The 20,985-nt window shown below is 37.5% G+C and overlaps 1 protein-coding gene and 1 long non-coding RNA gene across 3 annotated transcripts; one reads left to right on the forward strand and one right to left on the reverse strand.

Moving 5' to 3' along the window:
* Positions 1–579: 579 nt before the first annotated feature.
* LOC116722826 (voltage-gated potassium channel subunit beta-2-like) lies at positions 580–15,847 on the reverse strand. Of its 2 annotated transcripts, XM_032567195.1 has the most exons (15): positions 15,241–15,847; positions 13,759–14,075; positions 13,454–13,497; positions 13,171–13,208; positions 12,342–12,421; positions 11,516–11,560; positions 11,265–11,309; positions 8,906–8,949; positions 8,561–8,647; positions 5,514–5,599; positions 4,783–4,903; positions 2,985–3,079; positions 1,344–1,464; positions 1,123–1,211; positions 580–798 (listed from the first exon to the last, which is right to left on the reverse strand). In XM_032567195.1, exons 1-15 carry the CDS (start codon positions 15,289–15,291, stop codon positions 697–699), a joined length of 1,365 nt encoding a protein of 454 aa, XP_032423086.1. In that variant the 5' UTR covers positions 15,292–15,847; the 3' UTR covers positions 580–696. The 2 variants fall into 2 exon arrangements, with proteins under 2 accessions (XP_032423086.1, XP_032423166.1); XM_032567275.1 differs by lacking the exon at positions 15,241–15,847 and having other exon boundaries at positions 13,171–13,334; positions 13,759–13,864.
* Positions 13,166–20,428, forward strand: LOC116722930 (uncharacterized). Its single transcript, XR_004339878.1, has 3 exons — positions 13,166–13,177; positions 18,414–18,419; positions 20,329–20,428. It is a non-coding gene; the product is annotated as an uncharacterized LOC116722930 (long non-coding RNA).
* Positions 20,429–20,985: the final 557 nt, after the last annotated feature.

Raw genomic sequence — 20,985 nt, forward strand, 5'->3', positions numbered from 1 at the left:
ATTTTAATGCCACTCCAAGATCAGATAAAGCTTGCACTGTAAAAACACAAAAAACTTACCAATATTTTTTGGTCTAATTTCTAGTGAGAAGTTTGCAGTACACTTGAAATAAGACAAAACTAACAAATAACTTTCAGCAAGAAAGATGAGCTTATTTCAAGTCACCAATTCCTTAATATTAATGAAACAGGCAGTAGCTATAAGTGAAGTAATCGGCCAGGGAAACAAGACATTTTCTCTACTTGCATTTTTGCTCAGCAAGAACACGTCCCGCCTGGTCAGCGACTCTGTGTGGCATTAAATCGCTACCTAACGTGGTTTACATTATACAAAAAAAAAACTACCTTTGCAATAGAAGAAGAATCATTAACTGAATGTCTTACACAGCTTTGACTAAACACTTAACCAAGTGCTGCACATCGTTTGGACCCATTACAACACCGGAGAAACAATCCGTCTCTGGTCAAGAGTCAGTCCATATTTCTTTTTTTACCAGCTTGTGTCAAACTCTGGTCTTTTGAACATTTCTCTCAGTTTTCGTGGCAGCAGATAATTTATCACAATATATTTGAGACGTAGTGTTGTCTAAATGTCTTTATTTGTTTTCAGTTGCTTGTTTTCTTTTAAAAACAGTGACGTGTGCATGAATTACACCGGGATCAAAATCCTGCCATGCACTGGGTCTGCAGCAGCCTGTCAGTGCTCCTTTGAAAATCTGAAACCGTTTTTACAGTGGGGCTTGTTTTTCAAGATGCAATCAATCTCAGATGCAATGGACGTTGTTATCTTCGGAAGAACCTGCAAAAATAAAGGAGAAAATAAGATTATCCTTTAAAGTAAAACAAAAAGTTTTACTTAAAGTTCCACTTAGTGTGCTATCACAAATGATAAAAACTCTTGCCAATTTAAAGTCAAACTTTAATGTGTTTTCTTATTTATTTAAATCAGACCTTTTTTTGTATTTGCAGTGTTACTGTGAATATGTAAAATCACCAGAAATAAGAGCGGAAACCCCCACAGACACCTGAGCATTAAAGTATCAAAAAGATTCACTCTATTGGTTTTGTTTTGCTTGGTTGCATATTTGAGCTAATAACATTAGCTTCCTGTGTGACCTCTGACCTGTAAGGCTCTGATGTTCTCCAGCAGCTGAGCGGGTCTGGAAGCCCCCAGCAGCACAGAGTTCACCTTGTCATTTCTCAGGCACCACGCTGAAAAATGTAGGACATATGGATTCAATCTGAGCTCAGTCCTAACCAGCGATGGAACTGTTCAAACAGAATGGCCAAAATAATGTGATAGAAAAAAAAATGACAGTCACAGGAAAACCTCGTATAGTTTACCAATAGCAAGTTGTGGCAAGGTACACTGTAGTCGCTGTGCGAGGGTTTCTAGTTCCTGCAGTTTACGCTGCTCTCGGTGACCCTCCTCACTCATTATCTTGTCTTTCATCCATTCATATCCCTGTGGGAGATTGCACACACATATCACAGATCAGATTTTAACTATGGAAAATAAACAAAACTGTTCATATTCAGACACAGTGTGATAGACATGTTCACTCACAAGCCACTTTATTAGGTACACCTTGCTATTACCGGTTTGGACTCCCTTCTGCCTTAGTGCTTCGTGGCATAGATTCAACAAGTTCCTGGAAACATTCCTTAGAGAGTCTGGTCCATATTGACATGATACCGTCACACAGTTGCTACAGATTTGTCGGCTTCACATCCATGATGCAAATCTCCCGTTCCTCCACATCCCAAAGATGTTCTATTGGACTGAGATCAGGTGGAGACCAGTCAAGTTCAGTGAACTCATTGTCGTGTTCAACAAACCAGTCTGAGATGATTTGCACTTTATGAAAGACATGGCACGTCATCCTGCTGGAAGCAGCCATCAGTAGATGGGTACACTGTGGTCATAAAGGGATGGACCTGGTCAGCAACAATACTCAGGTAGGCTGTGGCGTTGACACGATGCTCAGTTGGTACTAATGAGCCCAAAATGTCCCCCACACCATTTCACCACCAGCAGCCTGAACCGTCGATACAAAGCAGGATGGATAAATGCTTTCATGTTGTTGACGCCAAATTCTGACCCTACCATCTGAATGTTGCAGAAGAAATCGAGACTCATTAGACCAGGCAAAGTTTTCCCAATCTTCTATTGTCCAGTTTTGGTGAGACCTGTGTGAATTTTAGCCTCAGGTTCCTGTTCTTAGCTTACAGGAGTGGCACCTGCTGTGGTCTTCTGCTGCTGTAGCCCATCCGCCTCAAGGTTTGACCTGTTGTGGTTTCAGAGATGCTCCTCTGCATACCTCGGTTGTAATGAGTGGTTATTTGAGTTACTGTTGTCGTTCTATCAGATCAAACCAGTCTGGTCAATTTCCTCTGACCTCTGGCATCAACAGGCATTTGTGCCCACAGAACTGCTGCTCACTGGATATTTTCTCTTTTTCGAACCATTCTCTGTAAGATGGTTGTGTGTGAAAATCCCAGTAGATCAGCAGTTTCTGAAATACTCAGACCAGCCCGTCTGGCACCAACAAACATGCCACATTCAAAGTTACTTAAATCACCTTTCTTCCTCATGTTGATGCTCGGTTTGAACTGCAGCAGATCATCTTGGCCACGTCTACATGCCTAAATGGATTGAGTTGCTGCCATGTGATTGGCTGATTCAACATTTATGTTAATGAGGAGTTGGACAGGTGTACCTAATAAAGTGGCCGGTGAGTGTCTATATAAATGCCTATTTAGACTGATGATCTCATCAAGGTTTATCTGACACACTAATTGCTAAAGATGGTACCGGCCCAATAAACCTGCAACAGTTAAAATTAGGCACAGAAAAAAGTTTGAATATTTTTGTTTTAACCCATTTGTGTAACTTTTCTCCGTCAGAAGTTGTTTTTGTGTAAAAGCTAACGGTTGAGACAAAGGTTAGCAAACAAAAGTTGTAGCAGAAGAATTATTTGCTACCTTAAGTGACGCTCGTGCAGAAGACGGTATTCCACTCCGATATTTTCCCGAGATTATCCCACATGCCAATGGAGACCAGGTCACAGCTCCAATGCCTGCAATTCCCAGATAAATAAATTCAATATAAAATAATGCTCAGTAACAGAATGAAGTTTACTATTTACCCTTAATAATGCAGAGTTTAACTGAGTTGAAGTTTGTCTTTTCTGTGTTCCTCAGTTTCTTTTTTAATAGATCGGACTTGTTTCAGTTTTACTTTAGTTCAGTCCTTCCTTAGCGATTCTAGCTACATTTATTTCTTGTGTCTAGTTATTCTTAGTTACTTTAGTTTTATTATATTTCTTAGGTCTAGTTATTCTTTAATGTTTATTTATTTCTTGGTCCCCTGTGTACTCTCCCTCAACCCCTGTGCCACTCTCTCTCAACCCCTGTGCCACTCTCTCTCTATCTGTACTCACCTGCCTTTTGCTCTCTCCCCTCACACCTGCAACCTGTTTCTTCTTCTTCTTCCCTTTTTCCTTTTTCTTCTTCTTCTTGATTTTTACTGGCAGTTTGCAAAAAACAGCCACCAACTGGCATGAACTACATTTTAGGGACATTTTCAATATTTCTATATGTGAAAAACAATTATAAGCCGGGGGTATATAGGAGTGTGATCTGACCACATCGTGTAGTCATCCCAATTGGCCACATGATGGCGCCAAACCCACCTTATCTGGGCCAGCAACAGTCAGCATCCCAGTCAGGCTGCTTCATTTGTGTATATACAGTATATATCAACTTCTATCAACTTTAAATGGCTCAATCCACATGTACTTTATTGTGGCTAACCATCACACATTCACAATGAAGATTTTTTTATAATTTATCCTAAGGTAATGCAGTCCTGTGCTCTCATTGCTAAATCAAAAGCCAGCGAATCCCCTCTTTCTGTTTGACAGTGTATGTGAATGCATCGAAAGATGTAGCTCAGTGAGTAAAGTGATTGACTCTAAGTTGGAAAGCTGCAGGTTCGATTCTGGGTTGAGGCAAGAGTTTCACTTCATTTTCTGGCGGAATCGACAAATTCATTTTGAATTAGGTTTCACTGCCAACATGAGTAAATACAGTGGAACAGCTCGCTGAGTTATGCGATGGACTCTCAGTCGGAAGGCTGCAGAGAGCCACAAACATTGCATTAGTCAAAACCGATCGACTCTGAGCCCAATCAAACCAAGTGCAATATATGCTAAGGAAGAAACAAAAGAAGTTAGTGCGGCGAGTTTTCGATTTTTTTTGCCAAATTACGACATAATGGCTAATTAAACATTGCTACAGCTGCAAAATTCAACTGCCCATAATTTTGGAACCGTAAAAAATTTCACAATTTTTTTCGTACCACCAACTACTAACACAATATTGATCATGTCTAGCTAGTTTTAGCATTAACTCTTACAGATAAAAATGAAAGAAATCATTTTACGAGTAGAATTAGTTGACTTTGCAGCCAGACGCTAACTTCTTGGTCTTTGTTCTGCTCTGGCTCCCTGTGATTTTTTTACAAGTTTTTTTTTTTTTTTCATTAAACTTTCAACATGATACATGCTCCCACTTCCTGTCTGCATTTTGATCTGTCCTCTAACTCATGCAATCATGATGGAAGTGAGTAAGATTCCCACTGCAGCATTTTAACAAGGAAGAAACACGTGGAAATGTCAATTCAATTCATTACAAAATGCTATGTAATAAAAGATTTTAATAAAACATAGGCTTTTCATTGTGTTCTGGATCTTTCCCAAGTACTTTGGAAGGTGCTTACCTATTTTGTGGTAAAGCTGTGGGAGCTGCACTTCCACCTTTTCCCTTTGGAACATGTGGTATTCTGCCTGTTCACAAATGGGTGGGATCTGGTTGAACTGTCGTGCTACAGAATACGCCTCCTGCAGACAGACCCAGGGAAAAAAGCCATTCTTTAGCTATTCAAGTTTTGCTTGAGCCAAAAATTCATTATGCAGACATGGACGTCTGGGTGAATGGACGGATGGATGGATGGCTGGATGGATGGAAAATGAGAATCCCTTTTCCTCAGTTATTTTTATTAGATATGTTCTTTGTAAAGTGATCAAGTTTAGATTTAATCAGCCTGAGCAGCTTATGTTCTGACCTGGAGAAGATGAAATGAAGTCTAGATTTTTTTTGACAGTTAAGGGGTTTTAACTCTGTGGCAGGTGAAAAAATAAGCAATGTGAAGACAAGAGACAGAGTTTGAGTTTGATCTCTCACTGAGAGATCAACTGAGATCTCTCTCAGTTGATCTTTTATGTTTGCATTTTGTAAGACTTTATAGTCGATATTTAGGCATTAAATATCAACTGGACAACACCGAGTCCATGTTGTCCAATTCCATAGACAACAGTGGAATTGTCCATGTTCTCTTTTCTGATGACAAATTCACTTTTGGGTCTCACCACCAACTCCAACTCAGCAAGACAAAAGCCTTGCTTACTTTTAGTGATAAGAAACTAATTAGTATTTTGTTATAAAACTCGCCATAATCTCCATGGAGTTCCATCGTGATGTTCCCCAGTACAGAGCCATCCCCCTGTTGATTACATAGGTCATTGCCCTTACTGTCTCTGGCAAAAAAAGACCAAAGGGGTTACAAACTGGACCACAACAGATAGGAAATGTACACAAGCAGAATACATTAACCAATTGCAAGGTTTCCCCCAGTGTATTATAAGCCTGGTGGGCCACCAGGCTTTACTTGGGCACCCACCAGGCTAAGAATTGCTTATTTATTGTAGTTTTTTTTATGTTTACATTTTGTAAGACTTTATAGTCGATATTTAGGCATTAATCTGTCAATACATAATTATCAAGTGAAATTTTTTAATTTTCTGTTAACGTTAAACATTTCTTAACTCAAAAACACTTAATGAATGACTGACCTAGCGCCCCAACCACCAGGCTTAGCAAGTTTTCTGGGGGAAACCCTGAATTGTTAATTAGTTAAGAGGACAGGGAGAAAACTCCTTCTAAAATAAAGGTAATACCTGTCAAGGTAAATTCTGTACAAGACAACGTAAAACAATCAATATTTTCCACATTCATCAGGACTTTTATTCACAGGTTCTGTTAACCGTTTTAGCTCTGTTATGTTATTCCTCCCACAACTGTCTCACTTCAACAGCATAAACACTGACATTAAGAAACCACAGTCCCTGATTGAGGAGGGGAGTGTGAGGCAAATGTGGGCACAGACTTGCATTACTTCCAAACTTCTAGCTGTTCAATAAATTATTATTTTTTGTTTAATGTATGTATTTATTTTTTAAAGGTAAGTACATTTAGGACTGGCACCTAGTAATGGCTTTGTGATGAAAACATGAGGTTTGATAAACAGATATCTGGGTGCTTTGGGAAACACTGTCTCACTGAGTGGGAATTGTAAGGCTAACATGCTAATCAGGTGTAGGGTGGGTGGACAGAAGGTTGATATGAAGGGAAACCAGTGTTTAAAGCATGATGACAGACATCAAGCAAAGGACTGACGGGCTGGATGTGGTAAGGGTGGGTGGGCTGCCGAAGGTTTGCCTTTCTCCATTGGTTCAGACTGGGAAGCTAACTGGCAGATGACTAGTTAGCTAAGTATGTGGAGCATAGATTGTAGGTTTGGGAGACGACTGTAGTAAATATGTTATAAACAAATATTTTAGTAATCGAGTAATCTATCGATTACTCTTACGATTAATCGAGTAATCAGATAAAAATTGATAGGATAAAATATTGGTACATGTAAAATAACAGTTGTGTTACTATTGGATATCAACATCAGTCTAATTTTTCATATTTGAACTTCCCTAACAATTACTTTTCTGTAGTTTAGAAGATTTACTTGTAATGCTAATGGTTCAGTTTCTAAGATAACCTGACGAAAAATTATACAAAAATCTGAAATTACGTTCAATTTAATAATAAAGATGCTCACAAATATGCTTATAAAAAATGTCTATGCTCCAGCTTTTACTTTGTGTATTCATCTTCTACTACAGTGGTTCCCAAAGATTTTCTGGGCCCCCCTACGGGTTACAATAACATGCCCCCCATAAAGAAAAGAAAAAAATCAACTGGCCACACACAGTGTTCAACCAGATATAAATCTATACACATATTTTGTTTTCAAACTCCACTGAAGTTTTTTTCAGACTTCAGGTTGCAACAAAACAAACTATAAACCATCTTTACAGTGAAACACTTTTGTGTAAGTGTTTGTTTTTTCATTCATCCATACTGCTTCCCTCCCCCCTGCAATGGCACTTAGTTAATTTAATAGATGAACTCTCACCTTGGCCAGACATTTATGTTCATGTTAGCGATGGCATTTAACACCTTCGTTCGTCACACACAGAAACTCATCTACCAGCTATGTACCGCCATTTGTTGAGATCAGGACAATATGAAATTTATTTTCAACTACAACAAAATAAAAAGTTGGACGTTATGTTGCTAACACTTAGCTTTCGTTAAAAACTCACAGGCGGAAGCAAGAGCGCTGTGCAACGCAAATAACGACCCGGCCGGAACACGGTGCACTAAATAATAAAACATAAATTAACGAAGCTTCGAGGCAGATACATTTTCTTCTAGGAATTTTAATAAACGAGTTACTCAAATCACTCGAGGACTCGTTACAGCCCTAGACTGGAGGCCTGTGACCAGTTTTCACACCCAGTACCAGTTTGCTTTAAACATGCTACCAACTGTTCCACCATGCAGCCCAAGAGACCATTTAATGAGGTTACTTTTTCAATTAAAGAGAATCAAATGCTTCATTCTCAAACTTAAATAAATCCCTTTAGGTAGTCAAATATCTTGTTTTCCAGATCTTTTTAGTCAATTCCTCACTAGAATATTCTGATGATTAACAGATAAACTATTGATTCTTTTGTGACCAGATCTAATCTGATCATTCAGTTCAGAATGAAAGTATTAGTTTGGGATTCTGAGAATGAAATTATTTCATAATGTATTCCAGGCATTCATTTCATGTAGTCTAGGGCAAATTACCTTTCAGACAAATATAATTTTGTTTGGTTTGAGTATGATGATATTCTACTTAATCAGGCTTATAAGACTTGTAATGCAATCTGATCATTTGCTTTCATGGCATATAAGCTTTTGTAAGGAAAACTTTATCAACAATCTACAGGCTTTGCTGTAAAAAAACATCAGTGAACAGACGGCATCATCAAGTTGTGGCTCATTTTAAAGGGTAAAAACCCCCAACAATTCGTAGAGTATGGTTGTGCAGTGAAAAAAAGTGTTTGTTTGAAACAGAAACTCACTTTTAGTCTGAATACAAGCATTATTTTAACACAGGACAAAAGTGGAGGTGGTGGATAAGAGTACAATAACTAAAGTAGACAGTAGACGGGACTGTGGTGACACAACAATCTGAAGATTGAACAAGAAGTTTTGAGAATTGTAATTCTGCTCTTAGTATTGCACAAAATGACTGAGAAAAACAATTAAAAAATAATTTTAAAAAGCAAAATGGGAAAAAAAGCGTTGATCTCAAAAACATGTACACTAACCTTCTATAGGTGTGTATGGATCTGGTCGATTTGCAAACACAACGTCCACGTACTCTAGTTGAAGTCTGTCCAGTGATGATCTCAAACCTGTTAAATTTAGATGCCATCATTTAGAATATTCCTGAAAAGTTTATTTAGTTCAGTAACTACATCACTAAGTGAAACACAGAATAATTACACAGAGATTGATGTCATTATTTCTGTCAAATATAATAATTTTCTGCTAATTAATAACAAGATTCATAAAATTAAAATATTACAACAGATCACTAACAACATGTATGTTCATATGTGTATGTTAGAAAACCAAAGCAAGGTTTTGGTCAAGCTGTTTCCACATCTTACCTTCAATTATATGTTTTCTAGAAAGTCCTCTTTCCATTTCTGCACTAAAAAAAACCAGAAAGAAATGTATTTATTGTTGATATGAAAAAAGTATTTCTTCTACTTTCAAACATATTTCAATTTTGATAAGATCTGATTCTTTATCAGCAGAGTTTGCTGTGACGTGGGCCCACAGTCACACCCAGTCTCTGTTGTAATATTCCCCAATTTCTTTTTTTATTGGCTTCAGTTCAAGACTAAACCTGGTAAGTCAAGTCCTTCCACACTAAACATCACAGTCTTTGTAGACCTTGGTCTGTGCTTAATCTAAGGACTAAGGAGACTTCAGTCCTCTGCACGGCCGTCGCCGGTTCGATTTTGGCCTGATGACCTTTGCTGCATGTCCTCTGTCATTATTTCTCCTTCCTGTCTAACTTCTCTCAAATAAAGGCCACCTGACCCACAGAAAAACTTAGTTTACTTTTTTATTTGAAGAAACTAAAGGATTTGAGTAAGACCGACGTAAATTTCCCAAGTTAAGTCAACTTGATAAATTGAGTTAGACCAACTTAATACATTAAGGTGAACCAACTTAATTGAATCCCAGTTGAAGCAATTCAATTAAGTTGGTTCTACTATGTCAGTTTTTCAGTGTACAGGATCTTTGAAAAACTAAAGTAACATATTTAAACATTTTATGTTTAAAATAATTGAAGTTCTAGATGTATTTTAAGCAAAATGTGAGTGATAACGTAAATTATATATTTTAGTTTTTTAGCTTGGAGCAACTTAAACGTTTGAGTTGACTTTCTGTAGAGTTAAGTCAAAGAGATTTGAATTATTTATTAGAAAAAAAAGGATTTGAGTAAGAGTGACTTAAATTAGTCACGTTAAACACACTTAATGAATTAAGTTATAAAAATATAGTAAATTGACATGGATAAACTGAATTGAATTGGATGATCATAATAAATTGAGTTGGTCAGACGCAGGATTCAGAACTGGCATTGAACTCAGTTGTTTCAAATAAAGTCGAAGTAAAAGAAATTCCTTTAAGTTCCCTTAAGTTAGAGTTGTAACTTTTAAGTTAATTGAACGCAAAAAAGGAAGTTGTCATCAATAAATCAAATAAATAAAGTTAAATTAACGCAAAACAACACGAACAAAAAAAGTTCACTAGATGAACTACAGCCAAAAACACTTTTTAGAGTGTGGTTATTATGAATTAATTTAATTCTAGTGAGCTGGAGCAGGACCGTTAGTGACCAAACGTTACAGGACAGTGGCGGTCCAGAACTGCCGGTGGTGACCTCTGGACACGCCGCGCAATTTGTTATATGCCTGACAGTGGAATATTTATAAAGATGAAAGTATTTAGAAAAATGAAACTCCAGAAGACTCAGGTGGAAACGCGGTGGAGGTGGAGACTTCTGCCTCTTCACCTTATAAAGAATGCTTTATAAAATTTCTAACAAGCGTTATCCTCCTCTTTAACAGATTGTTACTCAACAGCTGTGTTTTAAGTCTGAGGCTTATTCTGATCTGCCGTTAGAGAACCACAGGAAATCCTTCCTCCACACATCTGCAACAATTCCTTAAAGAAACTTGGATATTATGAGTTATAACAATATTTAACTTCCCTTTAGGATTACTTAAGTACTTCCAAATTGAATCACAAGATGGTATTAGTCACATCATATTAAAATCCTTTCAGTTTAGTTGATCTATTTGGCATCAATTCTACAACATCATCTCAAGACGCATTTAAAACGTAAAAACCTCAAATTATTTACACAACTGTCTAAATTAATTTTTTTATTATGGAGCTCCTGTCAGGAGCTCAGCAACCATTGCATCTGATCTGTAACGTATTAAACTTAGATAAGGTGAAGAACATTTTCTATGGACGATCCACCTGCTTGAAATGAAAGAGAGGAGCAGATATTGGAAAATTTATGGTTTTTTACAACCCAATTTCCAATTTCAGTAGATGTTAATAAATGGATACAAACCACTGGCTTTTACTCATTTTATAGTCCTTATGTTGTAGTTAAATATTTATTGAGATTTTTAGAAGCAGTATCTCTGACTGGTATGAGCTACAGCTTTAATATTTTTCCAGTTGGCCTTCAGCCAACAGTTAAAAACTAATGCAGCCCATTCTCTGGTGCTCTGAGGCATTTCTGACTCAAAATGTCAGTTGTTTTCCTCGGGATTACAAAAATGTCCCATTGCGTCTCTTGTGACTTCTGATGACTGTGCTGACTTCAAAAGTCATTTTTGCTTTAAATACCAGTCACTGCATTTTCTTTGTCAACATGGACTCCAGATTTCTTTCGCTGCACACAGAGACATAGAAGACAAGAAAATATGTACATACTTTCCTCCCCAAAAGATTTTGGTAGTGATAACGAGACTGGAACGCCTGCAATTGAACACATGCATGGGAAGAAAAGAAAGAGAAATGTTGCTTTGTATGCACAATGTCTAGTTAATTTAAGTTAGTTAATAAAACTTGTTTTGGAGGAAAATATTTTAAAATGACTTCAGTTTAAAAGGCAACTATATTTTACTCATTTTAGACTGCATAAATTACAAGCAATGATTAAAATAATCATAAAAACAATCTACCTCCACCCTTTCTTCTTTATAATGCCTCCCAACACGGCTTCTGCCCTGAGAAATGGCAGAAGAAAGAAAGCTGTTAATACTTTGATATTTAGCGTTTACTACAGACTCAGACAGTCTGTGGATTATTTGGGATTACTAATCCCAAATACTAATCCCAAATTCTATCGAAAATATCTGCAGAGGGAGAAATCACATATCAAAGTGCAAGAAAAACGCAAAATCTCTAACATATGTATTTAAAGTGTGCCCCCTTTTCTCAAATGGGAGATCGGTTTACAACGTAGAAGCAAACCTCAAACAGTTGTCTGAAAATTCAACACATCCTTCATGGCATGGTGCATAACTTGTTTCTAGATCTTTTATCTATTGTTATATGTGCATTGCAGTCGCATTACCTTATGTTTTGTACAATGGAAAACAAATTATATATATATGTATTACAAGTTTGAGAACAAAGACATTAAGTCCTGCTTTCAGTCAGAAAATATAAGCACAAGTATTAAAGGTTCTGAGAGCAAAAGACGTTCAATCCTTTTTTAAACTGAAGATGTGTGCTCTCGACTTATGGCAGTAATATTCCCCCATAAGTTGGACAGGCTCAAGTTAAATTTTTTTTTAGGCCCAATCCAGATTGCTTTTTGCAAGTAATTTTTTTCCAGGTGAAATTTTTGCTGGCGAATTTACAGTAAATAAATAAATACATTTAAAAAATCATATACATAATTACACAGGGTGAAAAAAAATTGTGTTAAATATCTAAAAAAAAAGTTTGATTTCTTCCATAGAACTAATTCTAAGAGACACTCCTCTTTAAGGTCACTCTCACCTTCCACAGTTATACACTTCAGATGTGTCGAACAGATTGATTCCACTCTCATATGCCAAAGTTGTCATTTCCTCTGCCACCTGGGACAAAAACAATGTAGATGTTAAGCAAACATAATTGATGTATACTGCACCATGTTCCAAATTATTATGCAAGTGACATTTTCTCAGATTTTCTTAAATGGTCAATGCAAATGATGGTCAGTATAATTTTCAAGTATTTCCAATAGTAGGTTCATGCACCTCAAGCCTCTGGAGGATCCTCCACCTTGAGGTTCCAGAGGCTCCAGCAGCTTCAACTAACTGTTTGCTGCTTTGTAAGGGCATTTTAACAGCTGCTCTCTTAATCCGATGAATTTGTCTAACAGAAATCTTCCTCATTTTGCCTTTATCTGTACAAACCCATCTTTGTTCTGAATCAGCCACAAATCTCTTCACAGTATGATGATGGCGCTTCAGTTTTTGTTAAATATCTAATGTTTTCATACCTTGTCATACGGCACTACACTATCTGATGATTTTCTTCAGCAGAGATCCTTTCTCTTTCCCATATTGCTTGAAACCTGTGGTCTGCTTAATAATGTGGAACATCCTTCTTAAGTAGATTTCCTTTCATTGAGCTCATGAGACAAACTAATCAACCAGCTCTCTGAAATTAATTATAGTGATTCAAAGAGCCCTGACACACAACACCATCTATAAATTTAATAGCACAACAAAAAAAATTTATCTTTATGACACTTTAATCCAATTTGCATAATAATTTGGAACAAGGTGTAGTTGCCCTTCCTCTGACCTGTACATGATAATGTAGTTACATTTTCTCTTACCTCATCTGTGATCTGGCCTCCAAAGGTAACCCATGTACCTGCACAAAAACAGGAATACTTAACTTTTTATGGGTGCAGAGGGGATTATGGAAAGAAATCCCAACTTTAACTCTTCAACCGGCATGAGCGCCCCACAGGCCCTGGTGCTAGCACTGTGTCTGTACCTGGTGACACATATGTACTTCCATAGAGAGCTGTCCAACGTGCCTGCAGGGTTTTTTTGTTTTTTTTTATTGTAGTTGTTGATATTGTAGATTGCCTTTTATTTTAATTTTATACTTACCTAATCCAACACAGGACACCCTCAGGCCTGATTTTCCCATATTTCTGTTGACACAAAAATAAAGTAATTATTGTGTTTATACATATATACCAGAGAATCTCAATACGTTAGTCCTTTGTGAAAATGTACTATTGCATTTTATCATACAATAAGCAATGGAGATTTTTTAATTATTATTATTCTCAAGCCTAAAATTATTCATATCCCTGAATTGTCCAATTTTATTCATTAAATTTTGTTCTCACTAATATTTGGTTTTGCATCCATTTATATCCTGTTGGGGTTTTTTTGTTTTTGTGTTTTACCTGTAAATCATCCCCGTAGTATGTGCCAAACTGTCTTTGAGAGAAATTCGGTTTATCTTCAGAAAATCTTCTAGGTTTTTGAGCTGAGCAGCAGCATGAACCTCTTTTAGGCGCTTTATCTCTTCTAGCTGATGACTCCGCTGACGGGTTTTTTCCTTCTCCAGTGCTTGCTCTGGAAAGAAGCTGCTCAGATTAGCGTGCACGCTCTCACTCATGGATAGGAGAGAACGGATGTTCCCTCCAGAACCACTGCTGTCGCTGCTGATGCTGCTGCTTCTGGAGGTTCCACTGCTTTCACGAGTCACAGATTTGGGCATCTAGAAAGAAATTATATATCAGATAACTTGATGTCAGAGTAAGTTTCACTTGTTTGTTTGGAATGTGCATCTTCTTTCTCTGCATGTCAGAAGTTTTCTCCATGTACTCTGAAAAACGTGCAACCTATTGCCCTGTATATGCTTAAATGGAAAACAATTTTTAAAAATTCAACACATTTAGAAAATTTCTATCCCAGAAGCGTATTCGCTCAATAAGATGCCTTGTGAACGCCACAGTAGAGCAAAAAATACCTTATAATTTTGTTACAACTTTATTGAATTTAGGCTTCTTGAAGTAGCAACGTACTGAAAACATTTTTTATTCTTCGCTTAATTATTAATTTCTATGTAATAGAAGCACTAACAATATAGTGTAAATTGCAATGTCTTCAACCTTTTTGTATTTGGAGGTTAGGTTTGATTGTCACCATTTTATTTAACTGTCTGATGCATATTTACGTCTCTATTTATGACCATAAGGATGGGAGAATTTTTTCAATACTGAGATATCATTTCCTCTATTAGAAATCAGATTGAAGTTGATTAATCTGTCGGCATTGTGCTGAAATAAAGAATATATTATTCAATGAAAGGCAATATAACGGTGCACAAAAATGTTTGATAAATTAGAAGGTTCTGAAGAATTGCTTATATATTAAAATTTTATTTTGATATATTTAAATCTTTAACAATTCATTTTGTGACTCCAATTACTAAATAAACTTCTATCTATCTATCTATCTATCTATCTATCTATCTATCTATCTATCTATCTATCTATCTATCTATCTATCTATCTATCTATCTATCTATCTATCTTTGTTTAAAAACAGAACAGGTTTTACATTTCGTTCTCTTAGAGGGAGGTTTTCCTCTCCACTGTCACCACATGCATGCTCAGAATGAGGGATTGCTGTAAAGTCTAGCTCAATGCAGTTTGATGGGTTCTTTTGAACTACTATGAATTATAATCTGCACTTGGCTTTATTATTTGATTACTAAGATCAATTGGAATAAATTGACTATTGGATTGAAAGGACTTTTTTTGAGACAAAACAAACCAGCCGTATTATTTAAAACAGAAATTATATACATTTCAATATTATGTTTTCTTATTCCTCATCTAGTTCAGTTTTTAAAATCAGAAACAATCTTAAGTACTCACCCTAGCAGCTGGCGTCCGACCAACGCAGGGGTGCTGAACGATGCTGCTCATGATGTGGACCGGTGATGGTGGGCAGTAAAGTGTTTCTCTCTCTTAGCCTGACGCCAAGAGGAGCAGCGAGCTTCTGAACTGCACCAAAATCATTTTTGAGAGGAAGTTTATAGAGCTTTCTAGTCCTTCCTTCTTGGTCACATGGCAACAAAAAGCCCCATGAGCAACTTTGTCTGCATGGCAGAGCAAAACATAATATTCCATATGAATAATATATTAGCACTAAAACTGGCATCTGCACTAAAAGCCTGTCTGTCTGACAACCAAACGCATATTCAGATGTAGCATTATGCTTGTGATGTTTTAGAAACTTCTGTATTTATTAAAAGAAACCCTGTTTGTAGAAAGAGTTTTAGTCCTTATGTTAGTTCTGTTAATGTTCTGGGGATGGAAATGAAGCTTCATCCCAAGAGTTGGAATGAAGGTTACAATCTTTATTATATAACCACAGTTATATAACATGAACATTGTTAGATAAGTCAACACATTCCCATTGGTGTGGGACACTCTACTTTATTATTGATGAAAACTGTAGTCTGGATATTTTTAGCTTGTAGAATTGTACTTCTAATGTATGTAACTGTATGTAAAACACTTATGTTAGCTGCTCTGAGCTCATCCTGAGCTGTTTGTGTTTTGGCAGTTTCACTCCAAATAAAGGAAGAACTAATTAACCCTGACTCGTGTGAAAGGAGTTTGGCTGATGGGTAGTTTTGGTACAAGACACTATAGCGAGATCATTACAGTTAGAGTTGGTGGAGTACATGTGTGTATGGCCTCTTATTTGCTGGTAAATACACCAGGCTGGGTATTTTTTTTTGCACCTTTGTGCGATAACCACAAAGTTTTATGAAATTACAAACAACTACTGTTTTGAACAAACTGAAATTCCTTTCTAAGGAATAGTTTATAAAATTGGCCTTTATGTCTAACATATTATGTCAGAGTAAATTATTAATGTACTCACATCATATTAATATCTCAGAATGTGGCATGTCAGCGCTCTAGTGGGGAAGAAGCTAAAGCTGGTGTGTGAGGTTGAAAGGTTTTAGCTAGTTGGACTCATCTCGACGCACTGCTCTAGAATCACTCTCTTTGACAAGGATTGGACAGAGAGGCACAGATCAGGAGTGGGCATACTTGGTTACTCCCCCATCTGGGCAAATGAACCCTCCTCCTCTCTTGTTACTGATTTCAGGCCCTTGTATTGGCCGTTGCAAATACTCAGCTAACACGGACATCATTCTGGCCAGAAGAGGAGCAGGAAAATCAGGCACAGCGTGACCACCATGTAAACATGCTGCTGGAGGACATACATGAGGCTCGCACGTTGGAGAACGCCTTCCGCCGGGAGGAACTGGATGCAATGAATCACGAAGTGGCCCAAAACGCAGTTGTTGCTTCGTCGTTGACAAAATTAATTGAGTTTATCACTGCTAATATGAGAAAACCTAATATGTAATAAATTTCAGTTTTACAAAACTGATATCATCTTCGTTCTTTGTATTTCTTTTAATTTGCACTTAGCTAAATCTTTAATTGTAGATCTATGAGTTTTCTTTGTGGTATGCTCCAACTGCCTTGTTGCTGCTAAAGCAGATAAAGCAAACTTGCCATTTTGTCAAGAAAAGATCTCTTGATGGGGAAAGCATAAGATACACTTTTCATTTACTGATACTAAAGTAGTGTCTACTCACAACGTAGGAGAAAAGTATAGGAGAACGTCTTGTGGATATCTCTACACAATCTGAAGGAAATATTTTGAATATTTTCAGATGGACTCCGCACTACCTACAGCTGTTGCGGGAGGGATGGCGACTTGAAGAAATGGCCGCAAATATCCCGCAATAGCATATTTAGCTACTTCAGTGACTCAATTGCTTCGGATGTACAGTACAGACTAATTCAATGGGTTTTCTTTATTTTCACGACTATTTATAAGGCAAGAAATCCCACTTATTAACCTGACAGGGCACACCTATGAAGTGAAAACCATTTCGGGTGACTACCTCTTGAAGCTCATCAAGAAAATGCAGAGTGTGTGCAAAGCAGTAATCACAGCAAAAGGTTGCTACTTTGAAGAAACTAGAATAGAAGGGGTATTTTCAGTTGTTTTACAATTTTTTGTTTAGTGCATATTTCCACATGTTATTCATAGTTTTGATGCCTTCAGTGTGAATCTACAATGTCAATAGTCATGAAAATAAAGGAAACTCATTGAATTAAAAGGTGTGTCCAAACTTTTGGTCTGTACTGTATATGCGGGTTTTCTTCTGTTGGCTTTTTGTCCACACAATGACATGATCGACATAAAGCACTTTGGGTTCTCTCAAAGTTTACAATTTTTAGTCAAATTCTTTTTGTTTTCTTATCCGTCGGTAAGCGATGAAAACTGCTTTTGTTTTGGGAGCACATTCAAAACACAGCTGTTGCTACCACAAACTAAACTTGGTGTGATTATTAGAGAATAATCTAATAATTTATTAGATTATAAATTATTTTAATCTAATAATCTAGATTATAGTAATTTATATAAATTAAATAATTTATCATCCAAATTAAACTGTGTTCGTGCAACTGTGGTGCATGAACAGCACCACAGTTACCCGAGCTCCACAAGGGCATCTTACGACACTTTCCAGTGGAAAGTTGCTCTAAGAGGTGAATGTGATTCGGTTCGGTTCTAGTCCAGTGGGGAGATTCTCCGTATTATGGTCTGGAGCGCAGCAGCTGCAGTTATTTCTCCGCTGATTTGCAGCGACACTCAGCAACAGACCTCGGGCAACCTCGAGGTTCTGGTTAAGAGGGACTAAATAAACCTAGATATTTTATTTTGTCTTTTAAAAAATTGTTGCTGGCTGATAATGAGTCAGATCATGAACTTTTTTTTTTTTTTTTAATTCAAATGAAAAATAAAATTCACATCACACCACTATGTAGTTCTGGTGTCTTACAGTGTCTGTGCAAAACGGCAGCTCAGACTCTGACCAGCTTCTCTGCTTTTCTCTTCTTTATTACTGTCAGTCCTTCAGAGAAACGAGCTGCTAGCAGCGCTACAAACTCACCTTACAAAACTTTAAACTCATAATTGCGAGCTTCTGTTCTGAGCAGCTCTTTGATAGCAGACGGTGTATTTGTAAACAAGTTTTGCTAAATATTGCATTATAGCCGAAAAGAGAGATGCAACTTCTATCATAAATATAGACTAGCAAAAAAATCCTGCAAATTACAGTGAAATACTGCTACTTCCGGTGGGCGCCGGAAGTAAGACTCATAATCGTTTCCCCAGTAAGCCTCCCAGGAATAAGGTGGATAAGCTTTGTTTTGTGATTTTTATTATAGCATATTTTACTTCTCTTTTGGATGTATTTTGTTTGTAAAGAACACTTTGTGTAGCTTTTAAATATACATTCTTTTTAGCTCAGAAACACACGAGCTTTACATTTCGAAGTAAACAACTTGTTAAACCTGCAGCTAGCTGCCTACATTATTGATTCAAATATATCTTATGATCCCAAAAGTATTAAAAATAATCTGATGTCTTTTCTATTTATTCATACTTAAATAATATTTTTTATATGTATTTTTAAACTATGAAACTGAATGATTTTAACAGTATCTCATTTGAAACGGTTCCCCCCCTGAAGTCTGGAGCATCGTTTCACATTAACGCGCCTGAATTCAAATGGGCCAATCAGAGCGCAGCGTCAGGCTCCAAAGCAGACAACGTCCTACAGCTCCACATAAGTTTCAATCATTTACCAAGTTGTTTCTATTTTCTTGGACCTAACCTCAACCACAAGTTCTATTCAGTTACTTCAGTAAGAAAATAATTAAATAATTTAAATTTGCTTATTTATTAACAGTTCTGTGTTGTAGACAGCGTAGGGGCAAATGATAATGTCACGTTAGCTTTAGCTCCCGCCTAGCATTAAAAGTTAACCATTTAGACTAAAAAACAGCAGAAACTGCATGTTTCAGAGATGTGTGACTTAATGCAACCCGTGTTATAAGTGTAGCTTCGTTTTAATGCTATGGGTAAAGGTGGCCTGAATTTTTCTGCCTTTTCTGATACCAGGCTAGCTTTAAGCATTTAATGACACCGTACAGACTGTAAAGCTGTTGGATCAAATTGCTTTCAAAGTTGCGGCCCTGGTCTGAATGGATGCGTGCTGGTACTCCAAATTTTGCAAACCATTCAGTGACCAGGACCTGCGCTACAGTAGAAGCGCGCTGATCCCTGGTTGGGACAGCCGATGTATATTTAGAAAAAACATCAGTCATTACCAATACATTTTCTAGCCCAGATGGAGTTGGCTCCAACAAAGTAAAATCCACTGCCAAAATTTCATTTGGTTTTGATGCAAGCAGATGGCCCAAGAAGCCACGAGCAGGTGACTGGCTATCCTTGGCAGTGTTAAGGAGAAAAGTTATTATGTTAGCTTAAATTTTGGAAAAAGCATGGCTCTCCTTTTCCTCCTGTTAGCCGGGTCGCGAGCGGATGTCATCACGGCTGCAAAAGTACGGCGAAACAGAATGACGTCACAGATCACGGAGTTTAATCTCATACAAAGCAATCGACAACAAAGCTGCAGAGGAACAGAGATATGCATTATATCACAAAATAAGACACACAAGGGAAGACAAACGAACACAGAGACAGACAAAGGCGCCCACGTGGAGAAAAGATGAAAAAACTCTCTACTCTCCGGTGCTGACCTGAAACTATAAACCAAAAGGGTGTTTCCCTATTTAATATATGCAAAGAAGGCGTTCTGCTCTTCGACCAATTAGAACTCCCTCAGGCCCCCAAAGAAAGTTGGGACTTCCTGATTTATAGCAAAGGTGTCTGTTTTTTATCTAAGCAAAGGGCGGACTACCCCGTGGTCATCTCTGCCTGATATGATTCTTCTGGCGCCAAGAAGTCTCTTCTGCTCTATCGGAATTGTAAATTTTATTGCTGTGTCTGTCAAAAGGGGGAGGAAAAAAGGGCCCTGCCTGCCTGTCTGCCATTCCCAGTTCCCACATGCTCCACAGAAAACCGTTCCAAATAAAAGTGTTGGCTATACCTTTACACGTGTCGTATATTAGCTGTATTAAGCACCAACAAATAATCATTTTCCTTTACAGCAGCCTGGCACCACTCGCAGGTTTTACACCAGTCTGGCCAATAGCAGCGAGACCATAGCAAAGCTAAAGTCCGATCCACTCCCTGGTGCCCAAGCTCCTGATGGACCTGAGTCAGGATGTCCTTGGTCAGGGCCTTTGGCAGGAGGAGTTGGTGTACTGCCCCACCGCCATCTGTGCGAAACACCTGCCGATACGTTAGACCATCCAATTCAGTCAGGCGATCCCACTGGCTGAGCAGTGCAAGGGCGGATTGTGAAAGCCCTTGCATTGCTCAGTACGATTTGGCCGCTCTTTTCTTTGCCAAAAGGAAAGAACTTCTTGAAGGACTGGATCAGCCTGCTGGAGGACATGGAGATCACCAGGGGCAAAAGAGGGAAAGACAGTTACAGAGGACTGGATGGTTTGTATTTGCTCGCTCTGCACAGCTTGCTGTAATGGCTGAGGAACAAGAGTACCCGAAACCAAAGAAGTCACTTTATTTAAATTATTACAATTATTTAAAAGAAAAGAAAAAAAACGCAAAAAAAATTACCATTAAGTTTATTTTATAACATTGATTTAAAG

Source organism: Xiphophorus hellerii, chromosome 1 (genome assembly GCF_003331165.1).
Source record: "Xiphophorus hellerii strain 12219 chromosome 1, Xiphophorus_hellerii-4.1, whole genome shotgun sequence".
Lineage (NCBI taxonomy): Eukaryota > Metazoa > Chordata > Actinopteri > Cyprinodontiformes > Poeciliidae > Xiphophorus > Xiphophorus hellerii.

Excerpts from the sequence above, each read along its gene's own strand:
- LOC116722826 (XM_032567195.1), bottom strand. The coding sequence starts at position 15,291 with ATGAGCAGCATCGTTCAGCACCCCTGCGTTGGTCGGACGCCAGCTGCT. Across the intron at positions 5,600-8,560 it reads TCCATACACACCTATAGAAG|AGACAGTAAGGGCAATGACC; the intron begins GTTAGTGTACAT and ends TTTTTTTGCCAG. Across the intron at positions 4,904-5,513 it reads GGAACTCCATGGAGATTATG|GAGGCGTATTCTGTAGCACG; the intron begins GCGAGTTTTATA and ends GTCTGTCTGCAG.